This window comes from Podarcis pityusensis (genome assembly GCF_964106645.2).
Source record: "Podarcis pityusensis genome assembly, chromosome: 13".
NCBI classification, from domain to species: domain Eukaryota; kingdom Metazoa; phylum Chordata; class Lepidosauria; order Squamata; family Lacertidae; genus Podarcis; species Podarcis pityusensis.
Genome location: NC_138038.1, coordinates 1,800,387 through 1,827,009, shown reverse-complemented (window position 1 = coordinate 1,827,009; position 26,623 = coordinate 1,800,387). Strand labels below are relative to the sequence as shown.

Genomic DNA, 26,623 nt, shown 5'->3' with positions numbered 1-26,623 from the left:
CATGGCCTGTGGACACCCCACACTTAATAGGACAGGAGATGGAAATGTCCGGTCATTGTTGAGTGGGATGGAAAAAAGACAAACAGCTAGTAAATGAGAGGAAAGGCTACACCACCAGTTCTTGGGTGGTTTGTGGTCCAAGTCCATCCATGCTGGGTGACATAAATAGGCTTTTTGAGAATGGTGTGTCCTGAAAACCTAGGGAGGAGAGGTGGCCCACATTTTGGGCACAGAGTAGCCACAAAAGCTCCCATAAAGCTCACTATTGTAGAAACTATTCATTTATTCAACATAAAATATCCAGTGTGGAATCAAATCATCTGACTTTGCATCATTAACAGAGAAACAAAAATTGAGTACAACAAGCTTCAGTTTTACAGAAGTCTTATTTTCAACATGAATGCACACCTAGTTTAGAAACTGTACATGACGCAGTAGAGACATTCAAGTGTTCTCCCCCCACCCCAATTCCAGCAAGCATTGAGCAATACACAAAGACCATTCATCACAGAGTATGGAAAGAATCACTTTTCCTCCACAATAGCTTTGCACATCAACAAACTGGACAACCAACAGAACTCTGAACACACAATTAAGTTCAGTTCCAAGTGATATTTTTACATTGGTGATTTTTTATTTTTTAATGGTTTCCAGGAGTTTGTAGGCCTAAGGCATCAATGCCAGATTTTATATAGAGAATCAGTTTTCCAGAAAAGACAGCAACACAGATTTCCATAAGAGTCAAGAGCTTTTACTAAATTAAATCTTGGTTTCTGTTACCCAAGCGAAATCTTATGGATTCAAACAGAACAACCCCCACGTTGATGGCCATCTCTGTTAAACAAAATTTGTGACAGTATACTTTTCCATAGGACTGAATAAAGCACAAGCATACCTAATTCAAAGAAGGTTGGTTTTGTCATACAGATATTTTGAATTCAGCAGCCACCATGGTATCATATGTCCTGCCTGGCTCTAGCCTATGAAGCTTTTAATGTGTGTTGGGGGGGACCTCTCTCCCAAATGAGAAGCCCCAGATCAAAAGGCCTCTGGGACCAGATGAGGGTCAAGAGCTTCAGGTTGGCTGCAGCAGGGAAAGGGAAAGCTGCACAATGTATTTCCATCCGACAAGTCCTCTTGGACTTAAAAAAAACCCCATTAGTAGGATTAGAACCACCCACACAGAAACAGGCACAGCACAGTTGCACAAATGCAGACCATCTTCATGGATTCTGCCTCTTGAAGTCCATCTGATCATAGAATTGTAGAGTTGGAAGGGACCCTGATGTCAGTGGATGTTCCTTGCAATCCTTAACAGCCCTTTTCACATGCAAATAAGCACCTACAAATTCACATGGGATACACTTATCAATGGCTATGGATGACAACTAAATGGCACCACCTTGTCTGGAGGCAATTTACCTCTGCAACATCAGGCAGGGAGGGGAAACAGCAGGGAGAGCAGTTGCCTTCATGTCCTGCTTCCTAGCAGTTATGGGCTGCCCACTGACAGAAGCAGGATGCTGGGCTGAATGGACATCTGCCCAATTCAGCAGGGCTCTTATTTGTACCTGCTTCTCCTTATAGGGTAGTTTTATTCAATGTGTTCGTTCATTTTGGGAGTTTTCTAAATCTTGGAGTATGAAATGAATTGGGCCGAGGAACCCTTTTCCTGGAGAGCAAGGACTCCTACTTTTTTCATTGTTCAAAATTCCAAGACATGAGGGATTAAGCATAGAGGCCAAACGCCATCCCCATCATGCATGGGCTCTTGACTTTCCACGTCAACCCTTGGATCACTCTGACTGACCAGACAACTGCAGAAACAGCCCCAGCAAAGTGTTACAGGGGCTGGGACCCAACGGAGAGAGCCACAGCATGTATTTCTGAATGCATACACACCTGGAATCACAATAGCAGGTTCTCACTGGCTTTACTGACAGGGAAATGAACCCCAAGAAAATGAAATTCTGCTTCCTGTTCTGATGGGTGAACAGAAAGATCTGTGTAGTCCAGCGTTCCTTTGTTCCACAGGGGCCAGCCAGATGCCTCTGGGAAGCCCACAAACTTGCATTGAAGCCAACAGCCTCTCCACTGCTCTTGTTCACCCCAGCTAATTGTTTTGGGTGGCATAGACTGTCCCTGAAACTGGAGGTTCTATGAGGTCATCAGGACAAATAGCCTCTTCCATGAATTTGCCAGAAGCCATATAAGCCATAAATCAACGAAGTCTTTAAATGAAGGAATGAATTTCCTTTGTCTGTGCTGAATCTGCTGCCCCCCAGTTTCTCTGGATGATCCTGAGTTTAAATATTATGAGAAAAGCTTTTCGCTATTGAATTTATCCACGCCACCCATAATCTCATAGAACTCTCTCCTGTCCTCCCCTCAAGTTGCCATGTTTCTAAACAAAAAAGCCTCAGATGCTTAAATGTTCCTCTTAGGAACATCCTTTCAGTCCTTCAGCTGCCCCTTTCTGCGCTGCCATGAGGACTGCTTGCGCACAACATCCCAAATGCATGGCCCTGTTTGCAGACTTCACCTCTAGGGCAAGCAAAGTGGTGGGTTTCTTTGTTTCTTTGTGGTTAGTAGAAGAGCTCTCAGAGCAGCATTTGCTGAAGTTCCCAGCTGCTCTTTAAGACTCAGAACCTCTCTGGCAAAGAAGCTCTCAAAGGCTGATGGTCGTTCGTGGATGTTGATGGGAGTGCAAGGCAAGTGATTAATTCACAAGTGCATGAGACTGATGGAGGGCTGCACTGGGATCTGGGGCACAGATCTGCAAGCCCACTTCCTGGCATTGAGGGCATTTGTGCAGAGCCAAATCCTGTCCATCGATCTGCCTGCTTGGTATGGAGCACTTGGCGTCAAGAAACTAAGCTTGTTTGTCATCAACCACACGAAGGGGCAGACAGTTTGGCAAAGGCTCCCATTTCTCTTCCTCCCCGGCTGCATCACATTCCTCCCCCGAAACTCTCTCCCGCACGTTCACTCTCCAGATTTAATACCTCTCCTTGCACAAGTGGACAGTGATGGGTGCGAGTGAAAAAAGGCGCCCAGGACACAGGTGGAGCGTTCTTGCTTTTGGACACACACGGCAGTGACAAGACATTCTGCTTCTCGGGTGCCAGAGCTGGAGGGGTGGAAACTCCTTGGACGACCTTGCGGCTGGGCCAGCGCGTCGCGTCATCACCCCTGAGACCCAGAGTTTGAGTGTGGGACTCCGCGCCCAAACATCTCCTGCCCCCATTCCCTGTGGGTGGACTCCTGCAGGCCGCGGCCTTTGGTTTCGATGGGCAGCAAGCAAGAAGCGAGAGCAGCCAGGATGCAGCAGCCGCTGTAGACTATCAGCGTCAAATAGACAGAGGACTCCAGCATCACCTGGAAGGGGGGGGGGTGAGTCAGCAAAGGCAGACACAGAAGGGCCTCTGAGCCAACTCTCAGGGTCAGAGAGCTCTACACATACGAGTTGCCTGAGTTCACCATTAAGGGTTGGAGTAGATGAGCTGAATGTTAAAGAGCATAAGACGCTTCTGGTTCGGGCCAAGGGCCCATCTGGCCCAGCATCATCTTCTCGCAGGGGTCACCCAAATGCCTGTGGGCATGGATTAATTGGGGGGGCAGGCTTTATGTTAGGGGGGCAGAACTGAGTTATCTGTGATGCAACTGGTCAGTTAGTTAAGTATTCTTATTTATTTACTTGATGGGGGGGGGCAGCTGCACATAGTAGCACAGGTTCCCCTTTAGCACACAGGGGACCTGGAATTCTTAGGAATAAGGTTCAGGATGCAAAAACAGGCCTAGCAAATGTAGAATTTAATGTCCAAACTCTATGCCTCTGTGTAGCAACAACCCAGCTCTCTCTCCCCTCCAAAATCCTCATCCCAGGACCCTAACTAGCAACCCCAGGACATTCTGAAATACCCACCTTGATCAAGGAATGAATTTAACACACTGTTACCTGAGCGATAAATGGTGTGATGAGTGCGCCGACTCTGGCTACCCCGCTACAGGTCCCGAGACCCAGAGCACGAGTGGCCGTGGGGTAAACCTAAGGAGAAATTCATACGTGCATTGGCACATGGGAACATCTTGCGCTGAGATTCCTGCACTGCAAGGGGTTGGACTAGATGACCCGTGGGGTCTCTTCCAACTTTATGAATCTATGATTCTACATGCCTCACTTCTCTGGATCTCTGAATAGTCACCAGAAAGGTGATAAGGGGCAGTGGAGGGAAAGGATGCTTCTGGTCATATGCAGAAAGCAGCCCCCAAGCAATGGGCCAACACATACTGCCCTCAAGCATTTGAGATTTGGGGGCAGGGATTCCTCCAGGTCAAAAGCAGACGTTCATGGCTGGTGCTAATGGCTGAGAAGGGTGTGCAGGTCCCATATGCTAATAAAAACACAACATGAGATCCTGGGATCACCACACACACACACATTCCATGTTCCACTGGGCAAGCGGGAAAGGTGGAGGCGGCTGCCAACTGAGGAGGTACTTACTGGATCTCATGAATCATAGGATTGTAGAATTGTAGAGTTGGAAGTGACCCCAAGGGTCATCTAGTCCAACCCCCTGCAATGCAGGAATCACAGCTCAAGAATCCCTGACAGATGGTCTCCCAACCTCTCCTTCAAAACCTCCACGGAAGGAGAGTCCACCACCTCCTGAGGTGTCCAACAGCTCTTACTATCAGAAAGTCTTTCCTAATGTTTACTCAGAATCTGTAGTGCATTCTGGGCCCCCCACAATCCTAAAATTACATGGAACTGCAAGGGATTGTTGTGAAAGAGACAACACAACGAACACAGCAAGCCCTCTGGAGGCAGCAGCACAAGCCTCTCTTTCCCATGTGCTCCATGGAAATGGAGAAATCCCAGAGACCCTACGGGGGCTTGGTTTCACAGTCTCTGCCTTGCTCTTCCACGCCAACCACGATGCTCCTGCCCCACCCCATCAAGACCTCCTTGCTACTGATGCTCCTTTGCTCAGGCCTGCCCCAAATCCTGGTCCCGGGCAAGCCCCCTCCTCACAGAATATTTGGCTTCTCGTTTTCTTACCTCAGGGGTGTAAACGTAGGCGGCTTGAAATCCTCCCGAAATAAAAGCCCTTGCAATGAACAATAACACAGTGAGAACTTTCCTGTAAGGACAAAAGGACAATGTTTTTGTTTTGAGAAGATAGATGCTGGTACATTTTGACAGGACGCACTCATTGTACTGCTGTATCATAAGAACATGATGTTATGGATTTGTTGGGGTTCAGATTCCCCTAAATTCCCTTCCCCATAATTCCAGTTCCCGCCCCCCAGCTACGCCACTGCATCTAGGTGCAGGTTGTATGTCAGTGTAAATAAAACGTTATATCACGAAGACACTGCAGTCTCTGCTGTGCCTCATTGTCCCAAAAGGGAACACAGCCCCTGGTAAGCATGCCTCCAACCCTGAGATCTTGCACCATTTGTGCAGATGGGGGTGGTGTGTAACAATAACAGTCTCCTGCTGGATCAGGCCTAAGGGGCCCCGGCCAGTCCAGCACCCTGTTCTCACAGTGGCCAGCCAGGTGCCCCAATGGGAAACCCACCAGCGGGACCCAAGCACAGGAGGACTCTCCCCTCCAGCAACTGGGATTCAGAAGCATTTCTGCCTCTGACTGCGGAGTCAGAGCATAGTCACCCAGGCTAAGGACCATCCTTAGTCTTTTCTGTGGTCTCTTGGAAGACCAAAAATGGGAAGTGGAGGGCAGAAGCATCACTAAAGCTACCATTTAAATTCTTTGTACTGGTCTGCAAACTTCCCTTTACCACGAATAATGCTCTTTCTGTATCCCCCATGTGGAACCTCTGAAATACTTTGCTCCGGGTTTGCCTGAAAGTTCAGAATTTGCAGGTGTGCAGACTACCTGCTCCTCACACCAGTATGGAGAACCTCCACACAGTTAGGTAAAAGCATTTGTAGCACAACTTTGAACATGTCCCAGCCCCCCCCCCCAAGTGCTTTGCAGTGCCTTCCTTGTGGGGGTGGGGCATTTGCAGGGTTGGGTGGGTTCCCCCCACCAGCTGGTCTGGATTACTTTGCTCACCTTCCAACGCAGAGAAAGAGCAGGAGGCTGCAAAATGCAAAGACAAAGAAGCAGAGGGCCATTGTCTTCTTACGCCCAATCCGATCAATAACCCATAAGGTCACTAGAACACCTGGAGGAGGAGGAGGAGGAGGAGGAGATTACTGGCTGAAGCAGGCTTGTGAGTAGCTCTCTGCTCGCCCGTGGTACATGGCCACAGCCTTCATGTCAAGCAGGCAGAGCAGCAGTTATGGAAGCTGTTGCTTTTTTCAGGCCATAAATGACTAACATAAGCTCTTCTGGGGCAATGGGCTTGTGGATTTGTTTGTTCTGGATAGCAACTTTTCTGAACTTATTTTCAAAGCCTTCCCTGCCTCTCTGGCTGCTGTGCAGCGCCCAATTCAGATGGGTCATGGAGGCAATTCTGAGGTTGGTGTGCTCTGAACATCCATAGGACTAGTGCACAGGCATGAAATCTAGTGGGTCGCTTGCTCGCTTGCTCGCTTGCTCGCTCGCTTGCTCGCTTGCTTGCTTCTTTCTTTCTTTAAAAAACTGGTGTTTCTCTGGCACATGTTCAAGGCAGTTTACAGCAACAGAGAGAGAAAGAGAATTGCTGAGACTTTAACCATAAGAATGAGATACAAATCCAGAAACAAAGGAATTTGTCTTATATTGAGTCAGATCATGAGTCCAACTTGCTCAGCATGGTCAACACCAGCAGTTCCCTAAGTGGGTGATACTGCCCACCCCCTGGGGGTGAGGGTGGGATTTCCTAGGGGAGCAGAAGGAGGCAGGGGTGCTGGAATGACTTGGAATAGCTGGTGTCACTGGATCACATTCATCAGTTTTGTTGAATTAATTAAGCTACATAGTTTTAATTAGATTCTGAACAAATGTGCAAGTTTTCCCACTCGGCTAATCGGAGCCTTTAATTTCCCAGCAGTCTACCTGGGAACTCTGAGAGAGTGGTCCACAGGAGGTCGATGTAGTCCTTTTCAGTCAGGTATTCACATGCCAGGCTGCACTTGGCCTTCACTGCTTTTCTCTTGCTGGATACTTAGATGAAGCAAGAAGAGGAGGAGGAGGAGGAGGAGGGTGAATATGTGATATTTTAAGAAATCATTCCAGCCTCCCCCCCCCCCCACGCGCACATGCATCCTTGCACCTTTGGGCCTGGTGTGCCCCTGCTGCAATTTTAAGTTGCGAGGTGAACCACCAAGTTGTGAGTGTCACCTGTGAGATCCCCTCTCCCTATGTATGCCCACTTGACCACTTGGATCAAAGGAGCTGGAACTGTGACAGCGTTTGCAAGAAAATGGTATTTTAGTCTGGCAGCAGCCGCCCTCTGGAACTCCCTGCCTGTTGTACTCACAGCTGCAGAGGTCTCCTGCTTGAAAGAGCTCCGTGGTTAGTAAAACTAAGCCGTAATAAGAAAAGGCATTGGAGAACCTGAAGAGAAGCAGAGAGAGTGTTGCAGGCAGGCAGGCAGGTGCATTGAAAAGGAACATGGCATGGCCCTGAATCTGGGGTGGGGAGGGGCTGCAGGCTCAGGATCCAACGGGGGGAATGACATTGCGCATGTGTGTGCACAGTGCAGCTAGGTTCAAGCTCACAGTCGGCTGGGGTGGCCAGGGGCAACTGTGGTCCGCATCGTAATTCGCAGTTAGCTTGCCACAGTACAAATCCAGTGTCATAAATTCAGTCACGAGTCCTCTGAACATAAGAACATAAGCAGAGCCTGCTGGATCCTGTTCTTGCAGTGGTCAACCAGCTTCCTGTGGGAAAGCAGGGAGCAGAACAGGAGCACAAGAGCCCTCCGCCCTCCCGTGGCTTCCAGCAGCTGCTGTGCAGAAGCAGAGCTGCCTGCAGAGGCTTTGGAGGCAGAGCATAGCCACTGTGGCTCAGAGCCACTGATCGCCTCCTCCGTGAATCTGTCCCGTTCCCTTTGCCTCTTGTTTAACGCATTGACCGTGTCAAAGAAGGAACCTGCAGGTCAGCATTTAGCAAACAGCATCTGCTAAATTCCCTTTTCCTTGGGCTGCACTTTTAATGTTTTTGACCAAAAATAGAGAGGGGTCCTGATCAATTTTAACACAAGCACTTACAAAAACAGCTTTCAAGGGCTCTCCTTTTTTCCTCTTTCGCACTAGAGGGAAACACTTTTTTTGCAGTGGGGCTGTTGCTCGGTTAAAGAAATATGAATTTAAGTGCACAAGTTTTAATCAGCAGAATAAGTGGGGTGCACTAATTTACACCTCTGGCTATTTAAGCATTTGCATTAATCAATTAATTGACTAGAGCATATGTGATGGATGAACTAGGATGTCTTTAATCAGGTCACAGCCTCGTCTCTTGCACTTTTAAAGAGTGCATTCCCCCTTTTGCATGTGAGCTTCCCCCCACCTTGGCTGCCCCAGCCTCTCATTGCATCAGGGATGTTGGCAAAAGAGCCAGGCATTGCAGCGCCCCCACGTCAGGTGGCCAAGTAGTGGCACTGCATTAGTCAGATCCAGCAGGGATCATGGGGCTTGAGAAGCCAGTTGAGATCCCGCCTGACTCTATAAAGCTGCCAGATCTGTGCCCCGAGGGCGCAAACCAAGCCACAGGGCCACCCGACTGATGTGCCAACTTGCCCTCAGGCCACCAGATCCCATGATGAAAGGGGGTTATATACAGTAGGTCTAATAAATAAAATAAATAAATCTCAGAGAGGCAGGCTGACCCTGAATCTTCTCTATCTTCCTCTTACCATATAAACCAAAGCAGGAGGGTTGTCCATCTAAACTGGGGGGTGAAGAGGTCCCTCATCTTCCCTCTGTCTTCCTGTTTGGAAACAAACATATACATAGATATAGGGAAGCTGGGTGCTGTCTGAAAACATCGGCCAAAGGGGGGGGGGGCACCATGGATTTCTTAGGAGTTTGCCTGGCATTCCTCATTCATCTGATGAGTCCCTGTGGCAGCTTCCCAGCTGTCAGAAATTAGCAGCGCCACATTCACACCATACATTTAAAACACTATGATACCACTCTAAATCAATGTTGCTTTGCCCAAGGAATCCTTGATTCCCCTCTCAGAGCTGCAATTCCCAGAGTGCTTTAACAACCACTCCCTCTTCTCAGGGAACTCTGGCAATTGTGGCTCTGGGAGGGGAAGGGGGGCTTCTACAACTCTCAGCACCTGTAACAAACTACAGTTCCCATAATTCTTTGCGGGGAGCCATAACTGTTTGGTATCATAGCACTTTATGTGCAGGGTGTGGATATGGCCCAGCTGAGTACCTGAGATGGGGCCTTTTCAGAGGTGGCACCCATAATATGCCTGCCTCCCCTCCCCTGCTTACAGCAAATACACTTTTATTTTAGCAAGCTTTCATATGTTATTTTAATATTTTTTACTGATGTTGTACATATTATTTATTGTAAGACATCTCAGACATTTTAATGAAGTGAGATACAAGTCTTGCAGACAAATGAAGAAAATAAATAATCCCAGGTCTGAGCCAAGTGATCCATGCACACTTTTGTTGAAGCTCGCTGGATTTTGGGGTGGTTGTTTCATAGAACCCTAGAATGGCAGAGTTGGAAGGCTCCCAAAGGTCATCTAGTCCCACCCCCAGGAGTGCTGGTCTGCCTGCACTCACCTGCCTGGAGATGATCAGTTTCCCCAGAGGCATTGGAGCTCCATTCTCAGTCGCTATCCGCTTCAAAGTGGCAAAGGCTTTCTCCTGATTCCCAGATAGCACATCGTATCGCGCACTTTCTGGTAACCACTGTAAAGGTATGATAAATTTATTTTATTCATTTCATAAAAATTATATACTGATTGATCGCAAAAAATACACCTCAAAATGGTTTACAAAAAAAGAACAAAACATGAAATTATCAGTTCATTTTTTTAAAAAAACAACTATCTAAAACATTTAAAAAAACCCAACAAGCTGAAAGCCTGATTAAAACACTTGTCAATAGTGTATATATCTGGATAGTCTTGCCCCGCCCAAAAAATGTTTTTGGCAGGTGCCGAAAAGAGTACAGTGAGAGTGTCTGCCTGATGTCAAGTGTGTGTGCTGCCACACTAAAATACTGATTTCTTACAATCACTTTCTGTCCAAAGGCAGGAGACCAACCAAATGGACAGGACTAATCTGAAGCCATGTCCCCCCCCCCCCCCAAGACTTTGGGAAGCCAGAAGGAATACCTACGAAACACAAGATGGCAAAGAGCAGAAGGGGGGCCGCCGAAAGGATGAGCAGCCAGCGCCAACCCAGGGTGGGCATCACGAACACCGCCAGAAGAACCTCAAAGACGGTCCCAATGGCCCAGAAGACCTGCCCGTGTGGAAAGACGGAAGCGGGTTTGGAGATGTCAGCCCCATCGCAACAGGTGAATAACAATACATCTCTGTTCTTGGCCCTTGCTGCAACATGTTCTACGATGCCTGGAGAGCAGGCATTTGGAATACTTAGTAAGCTTTCAGCTTTAAGTGGCACTGTCATAAGACCTCAAAGACAATATCTTGATATTTATAAATAAAGCATAACCTTTTAAAAAATGTTACTACCCCAACACCAATATTATTAATTTTTATTTTTTCCAGGGAATGTGAACAAAATAACCCACATTTGCAGGTATGTTTCATTTTAACTTTCATTCAGTTTTGCAGTTTTTCTTTTCTTACCACCCACCCCAGTCTCTACTGAGCAGTGAGAGATTCCAAGGGTCTTTGCACTTGACTGAGGAGCATCGCATTTCAAGAGGGGCTTGTTATTGTGTGCTATTTAAATGTATTTCTTGTTTAAAAAAAAATAGATTTTTTAAAAATCATATTGAAAATATCCCTGACAGTTCACTGTGCTCACTGCGACTGATGGGGCTAGAAGCTAAAACATCTGGAAAGCCCCAGTTGTGGGAAGGCTGAAAGCATGAACCACAGCAGCAACGGGTTGAGGGCCAGCTGCCTCCTCCCCCCCCCCCCAGGAAAGGCTTTGAAGGAAGGAGCTCCCACTGATCTCCTGATCACATCTGAACCTTCGCTTGGGATGCTCTCTGTCCTGGGATGGCCTTTTGGAGCAGAAGGGTAACCCCTTTCCTGCCAACAGCCTCACGCCTCTTTGTTTTTCCACCTACCTCAATTAACAAAATGCATTTTGCTCTAGATTTCATTGGGAGGAATTCTGCATACAGCGTCACCCTGGAGAGAAAGGAAAGAGAGGAGGCAAAGTCACAAGGAACACACAGAGGGTGTGTGCGTTTGGAAATCTGAAGGGCTTCCTCCGGGAACTGACACGGGAAGAACTTAATACAACTTTATTTCCCCTGGCCAAACAACTGATATATCTACACACCACAACCACCCAAAATATTATAAATATAAATTATCTATTTTGGGGAGGCAGATGACTTCTAAATGTGATATAAAAATGTCTTCAGTAAATGTAATATGCAAAGGAAAAATATATCACACAAATCCTCAGAAAAAGGAACATATCCCAGGAGCAGAGCTAACATGTTTGAATCAAATGGCATTAATAAGATTCCCTTGCTAAGGATCGCTTGGCAGACTTGGGCAAATTCAGTGCTTGGCAGCTGATATAGTGGAGTCCAGAGTCCAAAACTGGTGGTTTCCCCATGGATTTGTGGTTTGGAAATTCATCACTCTGTAATGTTTCTGAAAGCTTTGGTTTGATTTTGTTCTGGCTCTTGAAAAAACTTGAGGGGTGGGGGTGGGGGCTGGCTTTATTTTCAAGTTGATGCTGGTGCCTATGAAGGAAGCCCATTAGCCATTGATTAAAGACCTGCTCAGGTTGCTTTGAAACAGCCCACCTGTGGGGCAGAGGATCCATGTTCACAGGTCCAATGAATGGGGAGAAGGAAGGAAGGCAAAGTGCTTCTCCTGACGAGAGCAAAGCAGGCCTGGAGTCATTCCAGGGGCACAACTCTTGGGGATGCCTCATCCTCCCAGTTCAGGAGCTCATGCCTTAGTCAGGACTGATCTCTCCTGCCCCGCCAATTATTTCTGCCATTTTCATCTCTGAATTCTGCCCCTGTCTGGGCCACGTTTGACTTCCCAGAGGCACCTGGATCCACACTGCTAAATGTAAGCAGCTGAAAAGGTTGGGCTTCCCAAACGGAAGTGCTTTGCAGTTTAGCTGAGCGCCTTTAGATATTTGAAGATGGCCATAATGCTTTGGGGTGGGGAAGATGGAAGGCAGTTACTAAATGCAAAAGAAGTTTGGGACATAGTCAGCTTTTCAACTGAAGAAAAAGAAGAAGAAGAGTTTGGATTTGATATCCCACTTTATCACTACCCGAAGGAGTCTCAAAGCAGCTAACATTCTCCTTCCCCTTCCTGCCCCACAACAAACACTCTGTGAGGTGAGTGGGGCTGAGAGACTTCAGAGAAGTGTGACGAGCCCAGGGTCACCCAGCAGCTGCAGGTGGAGGAGCAGAGACGCGAACCCGGTTCCCCAGATTACGAGTCCACTGCTCTTAACCACTACACCACACTGGCTCTATAGCACTAAAACCACCAGGAAGGGAGGGGCAAGGAATGGGAATATTGACTTACGACTGAGGGACTCCTCCGATGCCAAAGCCCACCAGCCCCCTCAGCACCAGGATCCAGCTGTAAACGGGTGCAAAACCGCTAAGAATACCATAGTATAAGGTCCAGAGCACACTGATCTTTAACCCCTGCATTGGATTAAGAAATACAAAATTGAAAGAAGACCACTGCCATACTCTCTGACAAGCTTCTTCCTGACTTCAAAAGCAATTCTCCTTCTCTTACAGGGCCAACCATAAAGTCTGTGTTGTCAATATCAAGACTGGATTACTGCAACGCGCTCTACCTGGGGCTACCCTTGGGCCTGGTTCAGAAGCCCCAGCTGGCGCAGAATACGCCTATCAGATGGCACATAACATGTGACCCCATTCTTGAAGTGTCTGCACTGGCTGCCCATCTACTACTAAACCAGGTTCATGCCCTTGTGTTTCTCTATAAAACCCTGAACAACTTTGGGGCATTGTTGGTTGTTCCCCGAGTTGGTGAGACTCATTTGACAACAATGAGAAACTGAGCATTTAGTGTCATTGGCCCAGCCCTGTGGAACACCCTGCCACTAGAAATTCATCAGGCACCTTCCGTTTCAACATGCTGGGGGGGGGGATATATTCCTCTAGGCCTATACCAGCGATTAAGAATGCATCTTGCCACAATAGTTAGCTGATTTCTGATTTAAACATTTTTTTAATGGTTTTTATTGTATGGTTTTATGTACAGCTGTTCTAAACTGCTCTATTGTGTTTTTTAAAAAACCAATTAGTCGTATATAGCTATATTTATAAATAAATTAATAAATATCCACTATATCTTACACCAAGGAAAATGAATCTGTGGCCCTCCAGATATTGTTGGACACCAATTCCCAGCAGCCCCTGCTAGTATGACCTACAGTGAGGGATGATGGGAGTTGTAGTCCCATGATCATCATCTGGTGGCCCCAGGTTCCCTGCTGTAACTCAAAAGAAAAGCAGAAAGGTAATTACAGCCCAAGAATGTGGAAGGGAGGAGTGAACTGAATTTAAACTGAGTCAGACTTGGAAAGATTAGTCCCAAGTAGTGGCAGAGAGGTACACCACCCGGTTTGAAGCCCCACTGCCTAACCACAGAGGGCCTTCGTGGCACTCAGTTTGGTGGCAGCAACGATTTCTGCCTGGCAAATACTTCAGGGGAAGGCTGGAGACTTACTGTTTTTCTGCCATACTGGTCTGAAATGTTTCCCCAGAGTGTGGAACTGAACATCATTCCCATAAACACCACCTGCATCAAGTGAAAGAAAGGATATTTGTTATTCACAGGCTGAACTGGGAGTGTTCTGAGAGAACCATCTAGAAAAGAAAGCGAAGAAGAAGAAGAAGAAGAAGAAGAAGAAGAAGAAGAAGAAGAAGAAGAAGAAGAAAAAGAAGACATTCTTAGACCAAGTTTGGCAAGATCTCAGAACTAGAATTTGGCACACAAACATCTGAATTTTGAGCCACAACTTGACAAAATGTCCAATTTTTGGATGATCCCACAGGGTATGGGAGATCTGTTATAATGGCTGACAGATAGCATCTTAGAGGCTGGCAGTAAAACAGCAATATTGTGAGGAGTGAAAGACAGATATATCCATCCTAAATTCCTCATATCAATCTTTCCGTTTTTAGGGGAGAGGGGTGCGGGAAATCTGACCTCAGAGCTTTGGCCTGGTAACATTTGGCCTGGTAACATTGGGGCTATATGGGGAGGGTTATGTACAGATTTTTGTTATAATCATCTGCTAACTGCATGGTGGAATCAGTCATACAGCCCAATGAGTGTCTTTTACCAGTCACATCTGGTTTGCCAGCTGTGGCCATTTCAGGACAGAGAGAGCCTTCCCAGAGTGATCCACACACTCTTGACTACAGCAATGCACTCTGTGTGGGGCTGCCCACTGAGCTGGTTCAGAAGCTGCCCCTAGCTCTTGGCGTCTCTCCTGGGTGGCTCTTCGGGGGGAAATGAACCACCAACCCTGAAAGGATGGTCCTGGCTGCTGAACCTGCTTCAAGGCACTTAAACTGAGGTTGAATGGCCACCTGCGGGGGATTCTTTAGTTGTGATTCCTGCCTTGGACTCAGGGGCAAAGGAAGGCGCTGTGACACCCGGAGCGGGCGTCACTACGGAGGGTGCATGGGCGGTGTCACTACGTACGATGCATGCGCCATATATAGTGACACCGCACATGTGCTGTATAGCGGCTTGCTGCCAGCGCCGCTCCAGTGCTGTATGGACGGTGCCAGGAGCCCTCTGTTGCCGCTACAACTGCAAACGAGCAGAGGATCCTGGCACTGTCCGCACAGCGCTGGAGCAGCGCCGCAGCAAACCGCCAAGTACAGCGCATGTGCGGTGTTGCACACATGAGCTGTACATAGTTATGCCACACATGTGCTGTACAGCAGTTTGCAGCCAGCGCTGCTCCAGCGCTGTATGGACGGTGCCGGGATCCTCTGCTCGTGGCTGCAGCCGTGAACGGAGGATCTTCCACATGCAGCTGCAGCAGCGCAATGGCTGTGAGCGCCGCCGCAAGCCCCCACAGGGTGACTTCTTGTCACCCCCGCAGTCATGGAACCCGGGGCGTACTGCCCCCCAGCCACCCCGTTGCAACCACTGCTTGAACTTGATGACCCTTCCAGCTCTACAACCCTACGACTTTGTGGACTTACAAAGCACAGCGAGGCTTCTCCTGCACAGACTGGCCTGTTTATGAAGATCTGCCTGTGAGGCTCTCTCTGTCTACTTTAGTTGAGGCCAGGAGGAGGGAGAGGCTTTCCACCGGGGGCACCCCAACTTTGGAACCCCCTGTGCATTGAGATTACAGCTGGTGCCTGCCCTGAAAACCTTTTGACACCAGCTGAAGGCCCTGTTATTTGCCAGCCTTTGGGTGAATGGTTTGGGTCATGTTTGAGGTTTCTTTTAGTTGGCTGGTTGTAATCATCTGCCTTGTTTGTCATATCTGAATGGTGAGGTATCTAGTTTTGTTTTAATTTGTAACACACCAAGTAATGGAATTTGCTATGGAAAGTGAGTAAAAGAATTTTTCTTTTAATGGCACCATTGTGGTCATGTCCACACCATATATTTAAAACACTTTTTAAGACGCATGGCTTTCTCCAAAGAATCCTGGGGACTGCAGTTTGCCCTTCGTGGAGCTGCCATTCGCAGCACCATTATCTTTGTTACTGTGATGAGATGCATTATCCACCCTTCACTGGAAGGTCTCAGGGCAGGTTACAGAAATATAAAATAAAGCATTAAAACAAATTACTATCACAACTAGAGTAGGTCCTAAAATATATAGATATCTCAATGGTCAAAGGCCCAGGTAAAGAGCCAGGGTGACAAACTACAATTCCCATGATTCTTTGTGGGAAGCAGTGTGCTTTAAATGTGGTTTAAAGATATGGTGTGGATGTGACTTGTGTTCAGGAAACATCAGCACAACCCTACACTGGAATATGGTGGACAATAAATCCACCAATCATGTCCAACTCCTTGTAGATTTATCTCCAGAGAGATTAAAGCTAAGGGAGTTTGCCTTGTGGCAAAAACAGTGTGTAGCCTCAACAGGCACCTTTAACCAAGCCCCAGATTCCTGCAATTCAATGGGTAGTGAAAAGGTTGCCCAAAGGAAGAATAACCTCCACCAATAAGCAATGCTAGAGTTTAGAGCTGAAATTCAGTGAACATGAAGCAAGCCACAGTGCGAGGGACTGTAACACGCAGGTGTCTTTGTGGAAGAAATAGATTGCTTCAACACTCTTGGGCGTTCCACAAACTGGTGCGCTTGCTGGACAGAAAGAGTTTTTTGACTCTTTGAACAACCCACAGTTAACGAGTGGAAAACCTTACAGAATACAAGAGCTGTCTGGTATTTTCCTACCGAGGTTAGCAATGCAACCTGCCAGGTGGGTAATCGCCACTCACAGTGAAGCTGGGGTGCAAGGATGCTCAGAATCATCATTTCCATGGCATCAGCCATCTAGAAGGGCAAGAAGGAAGAAGGCATTAGTTAGAGCACCAGCTGCCCTGACAGTTCACCAGATTTCTCTTCGCCTTCATATGTATATATATAATTGATTTGTTAGCAACAAAAACAAAGTGCAAACACAGCACAAGGAAAGCAAATAAAGAACCAACCATGTACATCATAAAGCCTCACAGCCTGGATAACAGTACAAAGACACAGCACAGCCCAAAGCGATAATAAAGTGTTAACTCATAAAAAGATCCCCTTTGCAAATAATAAAAACATGTAAAAATAAAAGTATTCTCCACCTGTAAGTTCCATCATTATTGAGAATAAAGGTTCTGTATAGTCTTACATGAGCCAGGCAACTGCATGTACTGGTGACTTTGAGCAACTGTGTGCCTCAGCAGTTGCCTAAAATCAAGCCATATATCCCAAAGCCAGTCCCTTCTGGCTCAATGCCTCCCATCATCCAGGCCAGGGAAACTGAGGAAAATTAAGGTGGGAAATAGTTGCAGTTTGTGGGCCAGCCATTCCCTGTCCCTGCCCTCCCTTGGCTTTGCTATTTCTAGCAACCTCTACTTGCCCATGCTAAGCCTGTCAGGATGGAGAGTTTCCACTGGAACCTGCCAAATCCGATGGCTTCCACCGCATCTTCCACCATAAACGTATCTAGAACAACAAAACAATATAATAGTACAATGTAATAATAACTAAAAAAATAGCAATACCCACTAAAAGACAAAAGGGGGGTCCTTGGGCCAGCAACCACAATCCATTTGAAAGAGACCAAAAAATGTTTACAGTGTTAAAATGAAGTTATGAAAAGCTATGAAAAGTTTTGGGGTATTTAATTTTTTTCACAATGCATATTAACATTTTGCTCCTTCCTCAGGAGTGAGGGCAGATGTCCACACAACTCACCATCAGTTGGGTTTGCAAACTCCTTTGGCACCATCCCTCCATCTTCCAGCTCCACAGCCTCTAACTGCGTCTGGACACCCTCAATTTGGACTTCATGCTCTCCTGAAATGACATCTTCATCTGACCGTGAACTTTCCCCTGTGCGACGGAACTTGACAACCCTAGTGGTGTGGGAACCATAATGAATACATGGCATGGATGTACAGAAGAAGCAGGTGTGCATCACGTAAATGCTTTCCCTCAAGGGTGAGGAACCTGTGGCCCTTTGGATGTTGTTAAACTAGAGCTCCCAACACCCTTAACCATTGGCCATGCTGGCTGCTGAGGCTGCTGGGAATCAGAGCCCAACTTCTGGGGGCCCTGCTTGTGTCGTACACAATAATGCAACACCTAGATCATCTTATTCTCTTTGGAAATCACAGCAATGTTTCTTGTGGGCTTGCATTTCAGGCTTGAAGTGAATGTTTCCACCTGTGCCTAATATTATATTAATCTCCCATCCAAAAGGGATCTCATGCTCAGCCTTGTGAGTTGTAGCTGCTGCAGTCAAACAACCATGCACAGCAATCTTCCTTGAAGGTGAAGGACACCTGACAAGCTGACAGGTTGCAATAAGTATCCATAGCTAGGGATGGAAGGAACTGTCAATTTTCCTTCTCTCAGTTTCTCATTTTTCCAATCTTAAATCTAGTTCTTCACATTTCTGCAGAAATTTGCAAAAAATAATAGTTGTAATCCACATGAAAATTCTTCAGCATTTTAGTGCATTTTTTTCCCAAACAAACACATTTTTGTAGGCAGTTTTGACCAACATATACATTTAGCAAGCATTTTCTCCTAATATGATGCACTCTTGTATTTGCACAAATATATTTGTTTTTATGTACACTTTTCCCCAGTACATGCATTTCTGTAAACCTTGTCTGGTCAGAGAACTGCATTGCAAAATTGGGATAAGTTTGCATTTCAAAGGATGGTCCCAGTTTGCATGGTGTTTCAGAAAGTGAACTGCATAGATTCGGCTGAACTGAATTTCTCCTGCATGCCTATCCATGATAGGTTACCTTTACCCAGCCCACCTTTATCCCATGCCCACATACCTGGGAGCAAGTCCCATGGAACTCAGTGGGACTTACTTTTGAGTAGACACGTACAGAATGCAACCCACAAGCAAAAGAGGCAAAATCACATTAGATATACTGTACACACATCAGCAAACACAATGGACGATACTTCATTTTTTAAAATTGACATTTTGAGATAGGAAGCAAGAAAACAGCATCTTTTCTACCCAAAGTGATTGCTTTGCTTTGCTTCATCATAAAACTGGCCCTGGAAAAAATTCTCATTGTTCGCTAGCTAGAGCTGGTTGCTGAGGCCCTTGCAACTGTTTCCTAGGGCTAAAGTTAAATGCAAGCAATTTGAGGCACTAATGTCTTGACAATATGAAATCTCACCCCCCCATTTAGTTCCTTTTGCAAACTTTATCAAAAAATAAAAGACATCAGGATAGTTCTGAAATATTCACTGGTGGTTCTGATGAGAGGCTACAGTTTATTTTATTATTTTATAATGGACTGGTGCTGTTTTTCCAGGAAAAGCCCATCCAAAGCTGCTTACAAGTTGTTCTAGATTTGGAAGGTCATGATAACAGATCTGGTTGGCATGCATATCTATGGTATGAAAAGACAAAAGTACATAAAGAATTTTTAACACATTTGGTAAAAAAATCAATTTATGGTGTATGAGAGAAATATAAAAAAATTGTTAGTGCAGAAAACACCACGGTGGCTTTCCCCACTAAAAGTGATACCATTGAAAAAGTTGGATGCGAAAAATAAATGGGAACTTATAAAGAGCTGTTAACAGAGGTAGAGAACCAACTGAAACTAAAGAATTTTGAAGATATAAGAGAGTTGTTAACAGATTGGTTACAGTTAAATGATGCATTTAAAAAGGATAAAAGAAATGGATTCAGTAATGAAATCTCAAGGTTTGAAAAGGAATTGTTGGAAAATAAAGTAAAAGCACTGTCTAAAATGTAAAAGATGTTGTTAGAATGGTATACTAAAGATGAAGAGGTTAACTTGGCAAGAGATTTTGGATACAATACTCAACTCTCCTCTTGGGAGAAGCTATGGAGAGAGGACTTAAAATTTACAGCATGTAGAACACTGAAAGAAAATTATATGAAGATGATGTATAGATGGTATTTGACTCCCAGTAAGTTAACAAAAATGTATAAGACTAGTTCAAATACGTGCTGGGAATGTAAAGAAAAAGAGGTCACCTTTATCATATGTGGTGGACCTGTAAGGTGATAAAAGCATATTGGGAAATGATATACAATGAGTTTTTAAATAACCTTTGTTGAAAAACCAAAACCCTTTTTATTAGGAATTTTAGGTGCAGAGATACTAAGGGACTTCAAAAGACTGCTCATGTATGCGATGACAGAAGCCCAGATACTCTTAGCCCAAAGATGGAAGAAAGACAAAACCTACAAGAGAAGAGTGGACAACAAATTGATGGACTAAATGGCTAAAATGACTGGAAAAGTCAGGAACCAGGATGTTAATTTTTTTAACAAGGACTGGGAATTTTTTAAAATTTTACTTGAGAGAACACTGTAAGCAGCAAAAAACATTAGCAGGACTGAAATTACACTTGCAATGTGAAAAGAACCATGGATATAAATAGAGTTTTAAGAATAAAAAGAGGACAATATGATATGCAGTGGAAAATGGTTATTAGCAGACTCCACTTTTGATTCTATTTTATTATAAAGGATAAAAAAAACGCAAAGCTGCTTACAACAACGGGAAGACATATATAATGAATTAAAGAAGATATTTAGACATATGTTCTTGAAAAAGCCAGATACATTCTTGTTGGCAATGGTAGGAGAAGACATTACTAAGAATGACCAGAAATTGTTCTTATATGCAACAACAGCGGCGAAGTTGTTGTTAGCCCAGGTTTGGAAACAACAGCAATTACCAACAGTAGAAGAATGGTGACAGAAGGTAATGGAATATGTAGAAATAGCTAGATTAACGGGGGAAATTTGACAACAGGGCGATGAAACATTTTTAAAAGAATGGGAAAAAATTATGTCATACATAGGAAGGATAAGGTGAAATAGTGAAACCAGTAGAACCTCATAATGTGAAATACAAAGAAAATTTCTGGATAAAGAAAATAATAAAAAGTAAATTTTGGAACAAGACGGAGATAGACTGAAATTGCAGAGTTTTGAAAAACTAAAAGACAAAGTGCGAGACTGGCTTCATTATTATCAAATAATGGAGGTATTTAAATTGGACAGGAAAATTGGCTTCCAGGTGGAAAGATCCAAATTGGAAACAGAATTGTTAGAACCCAAAACTAAGAATTTGTCAAGAATGTATAACTTGCTGCTGAAATGGAACACTCAGGATGAAACGGTAAAATCGGCTATGATTAAATGGGCACAAGATGTTGGACATAACATTATGTTTGCTGACTGGGAACAGTTGTGGACCACAGGTATGAAATTTACGGCATGTAATGCCTTAAGAGAGAATATTATGAAAATGATATACAGGTGGTACATAACCCCAGTCAAGCTTGCAAAAATCTATCATTTGCCCGATAACAAATGTTGGAAATGTAAAGAAACTGAAGGTACATTTTTTCACCTTTGGTGGACGTGTCCAAAGATTAAGGCTTTCTGGGAAATGATATATAATGAATTAAAAAAGGTATTTAAGTATACCTTCCCTAAGAAACCAGAGGCCTTTCTCCTGGGCATGGTCGGCCAAATGGTGATAAAAAAGGATAGAACTTTCTTTATGTATGCAACAACAGCAGCAAGAATACTCATCGCAAAGTATTGGAAGACACAAGAACTTCCCACACTGGAGGAATGGCAGATGAAACTTATGGACTATATGGAATTGGCGGAAATGACTGGTAGAATCCGTGACCAGGGAGAAGAGTCGATGGAGGAAGATTGGAAGAAATTCAAAGACTATCTTCAGAAACACTGCAAAATTAAAGAATGTTAGAGCGATGTTGGATTGAAAATAAGTGGTTTCCAGCTGTACAGGTTAAAGTTAATGATAGACTAAGATTAAGATTAAGATTAAAGATGTTTAAAGAAATGGAAATTTGATATTAAGAGGGAAAATTTTAATGTTATATGATACTAAGACCAAGGATTAGGTTTAAAGAAGTTGAAGTTATATATTTTAATATTTTATTAAATTAAAGTTTGGGATTAAAAAAGTGGAAAAGAAACTGCTGGACAAATAATTTGGATTGGAATACAAAAGAGGGAGGTATGAGGAAGTCCAGAAAGTAAGTAATTTAAAAATAGAAATGGAAAAGAGATATTGTTTTTAATTGTTATGTTTTTTGTTGTTGTTGTTTTTTATTGTTGAATTTTGTGTTGCTTTTTGTGTGTGTTGTTGTTATATGTATTGTGTATGTTTTTTCCCCTCTTTTTTATTGTCTAAAACCTTAATAAAAATTTAAAAAAAAAGAAGGAAAAAAATAATAAAAAGTAAAATGTATAATGTGATTAATGTAACCAATGGTAGTTGTAAATGAATACAGACAGACAATAAGAATTGTATATACAGGAGGATTTATTTGGCTATAGACACTCTGTGGACAAATACGAAAGAAGATCAATAATATACAAAAAGGATGAACACAATGCGAAAATTTTAGATGTGATATAAAAAGCCAGAAGAAGGAAGGAAAGAAGGAAGTCGGCCCTTAGGAGCAAATATAAATGTAAAATGTAATACAAAATGTGTATGTGGAGTATGTAAATGAAAATCAATAAAGAATATTATGGGGGGAGGAAAACTACAAGTCTTTAAAAATAAATAATTAATAAAACAAGCTAGAACCAAGAATAAAAACTGATTCAAATAAATAACAGACTCAGAATTCCCAGGACATTGTAATATTCCAGCCTCCATGCAGCAAGCTGAGCAAAAAGGTTACACAGGGAAGGCAAATAAAAAGGGATGAGGCTTTAAGTCCATCCAAAGATGCCTGAAGTGCTGCTGCCCCCACAGCACTGCGAGGAGGAAGGCAGGTCCAAAGGTGTGGAGCCACCACATAAAAGACTCTATCTCGCTGTCTCTCATGGTTGCCAGCACACAACTAAAATTGAGAATTACCCCTGCAAAGAAATACAACACTGTATCAATATTATCCAGAGTGCAATAGGGGGAGAGGCATGAAGGCACGTCTCCACCCCCATCATTCTTCCCAGACGCTGAGGTCCAGCGCTGAGGACCTTCTGGCAGCTCCCTCACTGCGAGAAGCAAAGCTACAGGGAACCAGGCAGAGGGCCTTCTCGGTAGTGGCGCCTGCCCTGTGGAACGTCCTCCCAGCAGATGTCAAGGCAATAAGCAACTATTTTACTGTTTAGGGACGTTTTTAATGTCTGATGCTGTATTGTTTTTAATATTCGCTTGGAAGCCGCACAGAGTGGCTGGGGAAAGCCAGCCAGATGGGTGGGGTATAAATAATATATGATGATGATGATGATGATGATGACGACTCAATGGCAGGGCACATGTTCTGCATGCAGAAGATCCCAGGTTCAATCCCTGACATCTCCTGCCCTGAAACCCTGGAGAGCAGCTGGCAGTCAGTGTTGACAGTACTGCCCTAGATGGACCAAAGGTCTGACTCAGTAGAAGGCAGCTTCCTGTGTTCCTAATTAGTAGTGTTGCTTTGGAAGAGTGAATGTCCTTGGTCAGCATATCCAGAAACTGGAGAGGATGGTAGTGCATTCCTTCTACTATTGGTTGTCACCCTTTGCCCATTCATATTTTATCCACAAGTTCTTCATAAGCATTGTAGTCCATGATGCAAGAACCTGGCTAACTGCTCTTTGTTTTTAGCAACACCATGTCTTTGTGGCTTCTGCCAATGCAGCGGAGTGGGGAACTATGGCTCCCAGGATTTGAAGGGGTAGTCATTTGCTTTAACTGTAAGGTGTGGATCTGCTCTTCAGCCCCACTGAATTCATTGAACAGGACTTATTTATGAGTAGACATGGTTCAGATTGCACAGTTACTGATCTTTGCCTTGAAGTGGGGGAGGGAGGTCTTGATTCCTGAAATGTTTCACGGCCGTGCTCTTGTGTGCACTACAGAACCGCATGCGCACGAAATGGAGCTAGTTATACCAACGCCTGAAAGATACTTAAAAGAAGTCTTCACTGACTGCCAAGGAAGAAATCTTATTTGCTCTCACAAGCTGTGCCTGGACTGCAAAAAAGAATAATCTTCCCTCCCCCTACAAAAACAGAGCCAGACAGTCACAGAGAAGCAGAAGGCAGTGAAACCTTAGCCCCTGCATTTGTGTGGGTGTCACTGTTGGCTGCACATATCCACGGAGTGAGCACCCTCCCCCCGCCCCCCCACCCTGTGCGGCAATGCAAAGCCCCTCTTCTCCAAGCCTCAGAATGTCCAACACCAGACCCGGTGGGCCCCAGTACAAAGCTCTCTTTTAAGAGGAGGGAAGATCCCCTCCCCATTCCAGGAGGAGGCATCATGTTAGAAGGAAAAGCCGGTGGGGGGGGGTGTCTAGAATGAATATATTTAGCACCCCTAGTTGCAAAAGCATCGGTTGGGTTGGATGGTTCCTTCTGAAATCTTAAAAATACCCCCCCCCCGGTTTTGATTTAAAAGGTGTGACAGTCATTCATAAAGCGAGGCTCTTGCGCAGGCAAGCAAGGGAAATTGCTGGCTTCCCCGAGACCTTGAGGTCAATGGCCCCCTTTGGGAAGAGAAACCTCGCTGCAGGGAGGGGGCTGGGGGCGGCTTGCGATTCTCCTGGAGGTCCTGGGTTATTCTTCCCGCCCCTCCCTCTTCCCAGCAGAGCTCTAGCCCTTCTCCCTCCCCGGGTTACTCACGGCAGCTGTCTTAGCTGGAATAAATCTTCCTCCATTGCGAAGGCAGGGCTGGAGAACCCTCGCTCCTTTCTCTTACATGGTGGGAGGAAGGAGAGGCGCGAGGATTTCAGGAGGTCTCCGTGCTGGACAGATCCCGCTTCTGCAAGCCGATGTGAGCTGGGGAGACCCGGGAGAAGGCCGAAGAGGGGCGGAGGGGAGGAGGAGGAGGAGGAGAAAGGGGAGGAGAGGAAAAAGGGGAGGAGGAGGGAAACGAGGAGGAAATACAAAGAGCAGAGAGCTGCAGGAGCAGCCAACTCCCTCTGTCTGACCACAGGAATCGGCCAATTCCCTTCCCATTTATCTTTATCCCTAAGCTCCAAGGTGCGATACCAATTTTTGCTAGGAGACTGGTAAGAACATCAGAAGAGGCAGCTGCTGGATCAGGCCAATGGCCCATCTAGCCCCGCACCCTGTTCTCACACTGGCCAACCAAACGCCCTCTTGTGGTTTCCAGCAATTGGTATTCAGACGCGTTGCTGCCTTTGAAGGTGGTGGTGGAGCAGAGCCCTTGTGCCTGGTAGCTATGGAGGGCCTTCTCCTCCATGAATTTGTCTGGTCGCCTTAAAGCCACCCAGGCTGGTGGCCACCGCTGCCTCCTGTGGACATGGGTCCCATAGTTTAACTATGTGTTGTGTGAAGAAGGACTTTCTTTTCTCTTCCAAGGTTCAGCTTCACTGGATGTCTGAGTTCTCGTGTGATGAGAGAGGGAAAACATGGGAAGACTCTTGAACCCTCTGACTCTGTCTACTGACCAGCACCAGCTCTCCAGGGCTTCAGGGAGAAACCTTTCCCAGCCCTGACGATGCCAGGAATTGAATGTGGAACTTCTGCATGCAAAGCAGGTGTTCTGCCTCTGAGCTATGGTCCTTCCCCTTAAGAATAAGGTAAGAGTCCAGTCCTTGTTGCTCCAGGGCTGGTTTAACTGGGAACCCTCAGCAGTGGTCCACTTTGCTCAATACTGTCTATACTGACTGGTCGCAGCACTCCAGGGTTTGGGGCAGGACTCCTTCCCAGCCCTACCTGGAGGTGCCATCTGGAACTGGGACTTTTTCATGTGGAAAGTGGCTGCTCTGTCACTTTGCTCAGCCTGCAAGGCTCAGAGAAGTGGGGGGGGGGGGGGAATGCTGATGAAGAAGAAATCAGAATTTTCTCTTTGGGGCTCAGGTCCACTTCGTTTCATGAAGTTATATCCAGTGAAGTTATACCCTTCTGTCTTTGAAAGCTTCTGCCACCATAAATGTGTCAAGTCTTTCTAAAAGTACCATAAAAAGGTAAAATAAAAAGGGCCCCACCCATGAGATAGGCTTGCTGCGACAGTCCAGAGATGAGCAGAGTGGTTGTGGAAGGAGACTTTGTAAGGTGCATGAAAGTCCATCTTTAAAAAGGGTCAGGAAGGAAGTGGCATGGAAGGTCCCTGCCTAAGATCATGGAGAGCTGCTGTCAGTCAAAGTAGACAATACTGGGTGAGATGGACATATAGCATGACCTGGTATCTAAGGCAGCTGCCCGTGTTACCCCTTTCCATTGACAAAAAATAGGATCAGAATACCAGGCACCTTACAAGGTGGCTAGTTGAGCCCTTCCATGAGGCTGCAGAGTAGAGAGAGGGAAGGGAAACAGGGATGTTCTGTTGAGATACCAGTTGCCTTTGGCTGTGCCTCAATTAATACACAGCAGCAACCATCCCATCAGACTATCTGAACAGTTTCCATCCCAGCTGGTTATTATAACAACCTGTAACTTGCCCCTGAGTTTACTTTTGTTTTTATCTCCTCCCTCCCTATCTCTATTTCCTTTTGCTCTGAGACAGTCTTCTCCTGTTTATATTGATAAGCAAACCAATCTAGGAGCAGTGGCGAAGCCGCATGGTCCGCTATGGGGGGGGCGGAGAGCAGGCGGGGGCATGGCGTGCATCCTGGGAGCGTGGCACACGTTCTGGGGGCATGGCGCCTGGTGCGCAGATGTGCACGGCACGTGTCTGGGGGGGCATCACGATGGCACCCTACCAGAATAGTGGTGCCGGGGGCGGTCTGCTCCCTCCGCACCCCCGTTCCTCCGCCAGTGTCTAGGAAACTTTTTAGCTGCTAAAATGTTAAGATAACATAAGTATTGCTGGGATAA

At 45.6% G+C, this 26,623-nt stretch overlaps 1 protein-coding gene across 3 annotated transcripts; it reads right to left on the bottom strand.

Annotated features, from left to right (window-relative positions):
- Positions 1-265: 265 nt before the first annotated feature.
- On the bottom strand, positions 266-24,667 carry SVOP (SV2 related protein). Of its 3 annotated transcripts, none has more exons than XM_080977643.1 (16): positions 24,464-24,667; positions 17,539-17,699; positions 17,201-17,286; positions 16,528-16,626; positions 13,815-13,886; positions 12,633-12,757; positions 11,192-11,255; positions 10,267-10,392; positions 9,706-9,834; positions 8,812-8,885; positions 7,435-7,511; positions 7,011-7,118; positions 6,084-6,195; positions 5,063-5,144; positions 3,959-4,048; positions 266-1,342 (listed from the first exon to the last, which is right to left on the bottom strand). In XM_080977643.1, exons 1-16 carry the CDS (start codon positions 24,496-24,498, stop codon positions 1,325-1,327), a joined length of 1,458 nt encoding a protein of 485 aa, XP_080833769.1. In that variant the 5' UTR covers positions 24,499-24,667; the 3' UTR covers positions 266-1,324. The 3 variants fall into 3 exon arrangements, with proteins under 3 accessions (XP_080833769.1, XP_080833768.1, XP_080833767.1); XM_080977642.1 differs by having other exon boundaries at positions 266-3,378; positions 24,464-24,665; XM_080977641.1 differs by lacking the exon at positions 24,464-24,667 and having other exon boundaries at positions 266-3,378; positions 17,539-18,099.
- Positions 24,668-26,623: the final 1,956 nt, after the last annotated feature.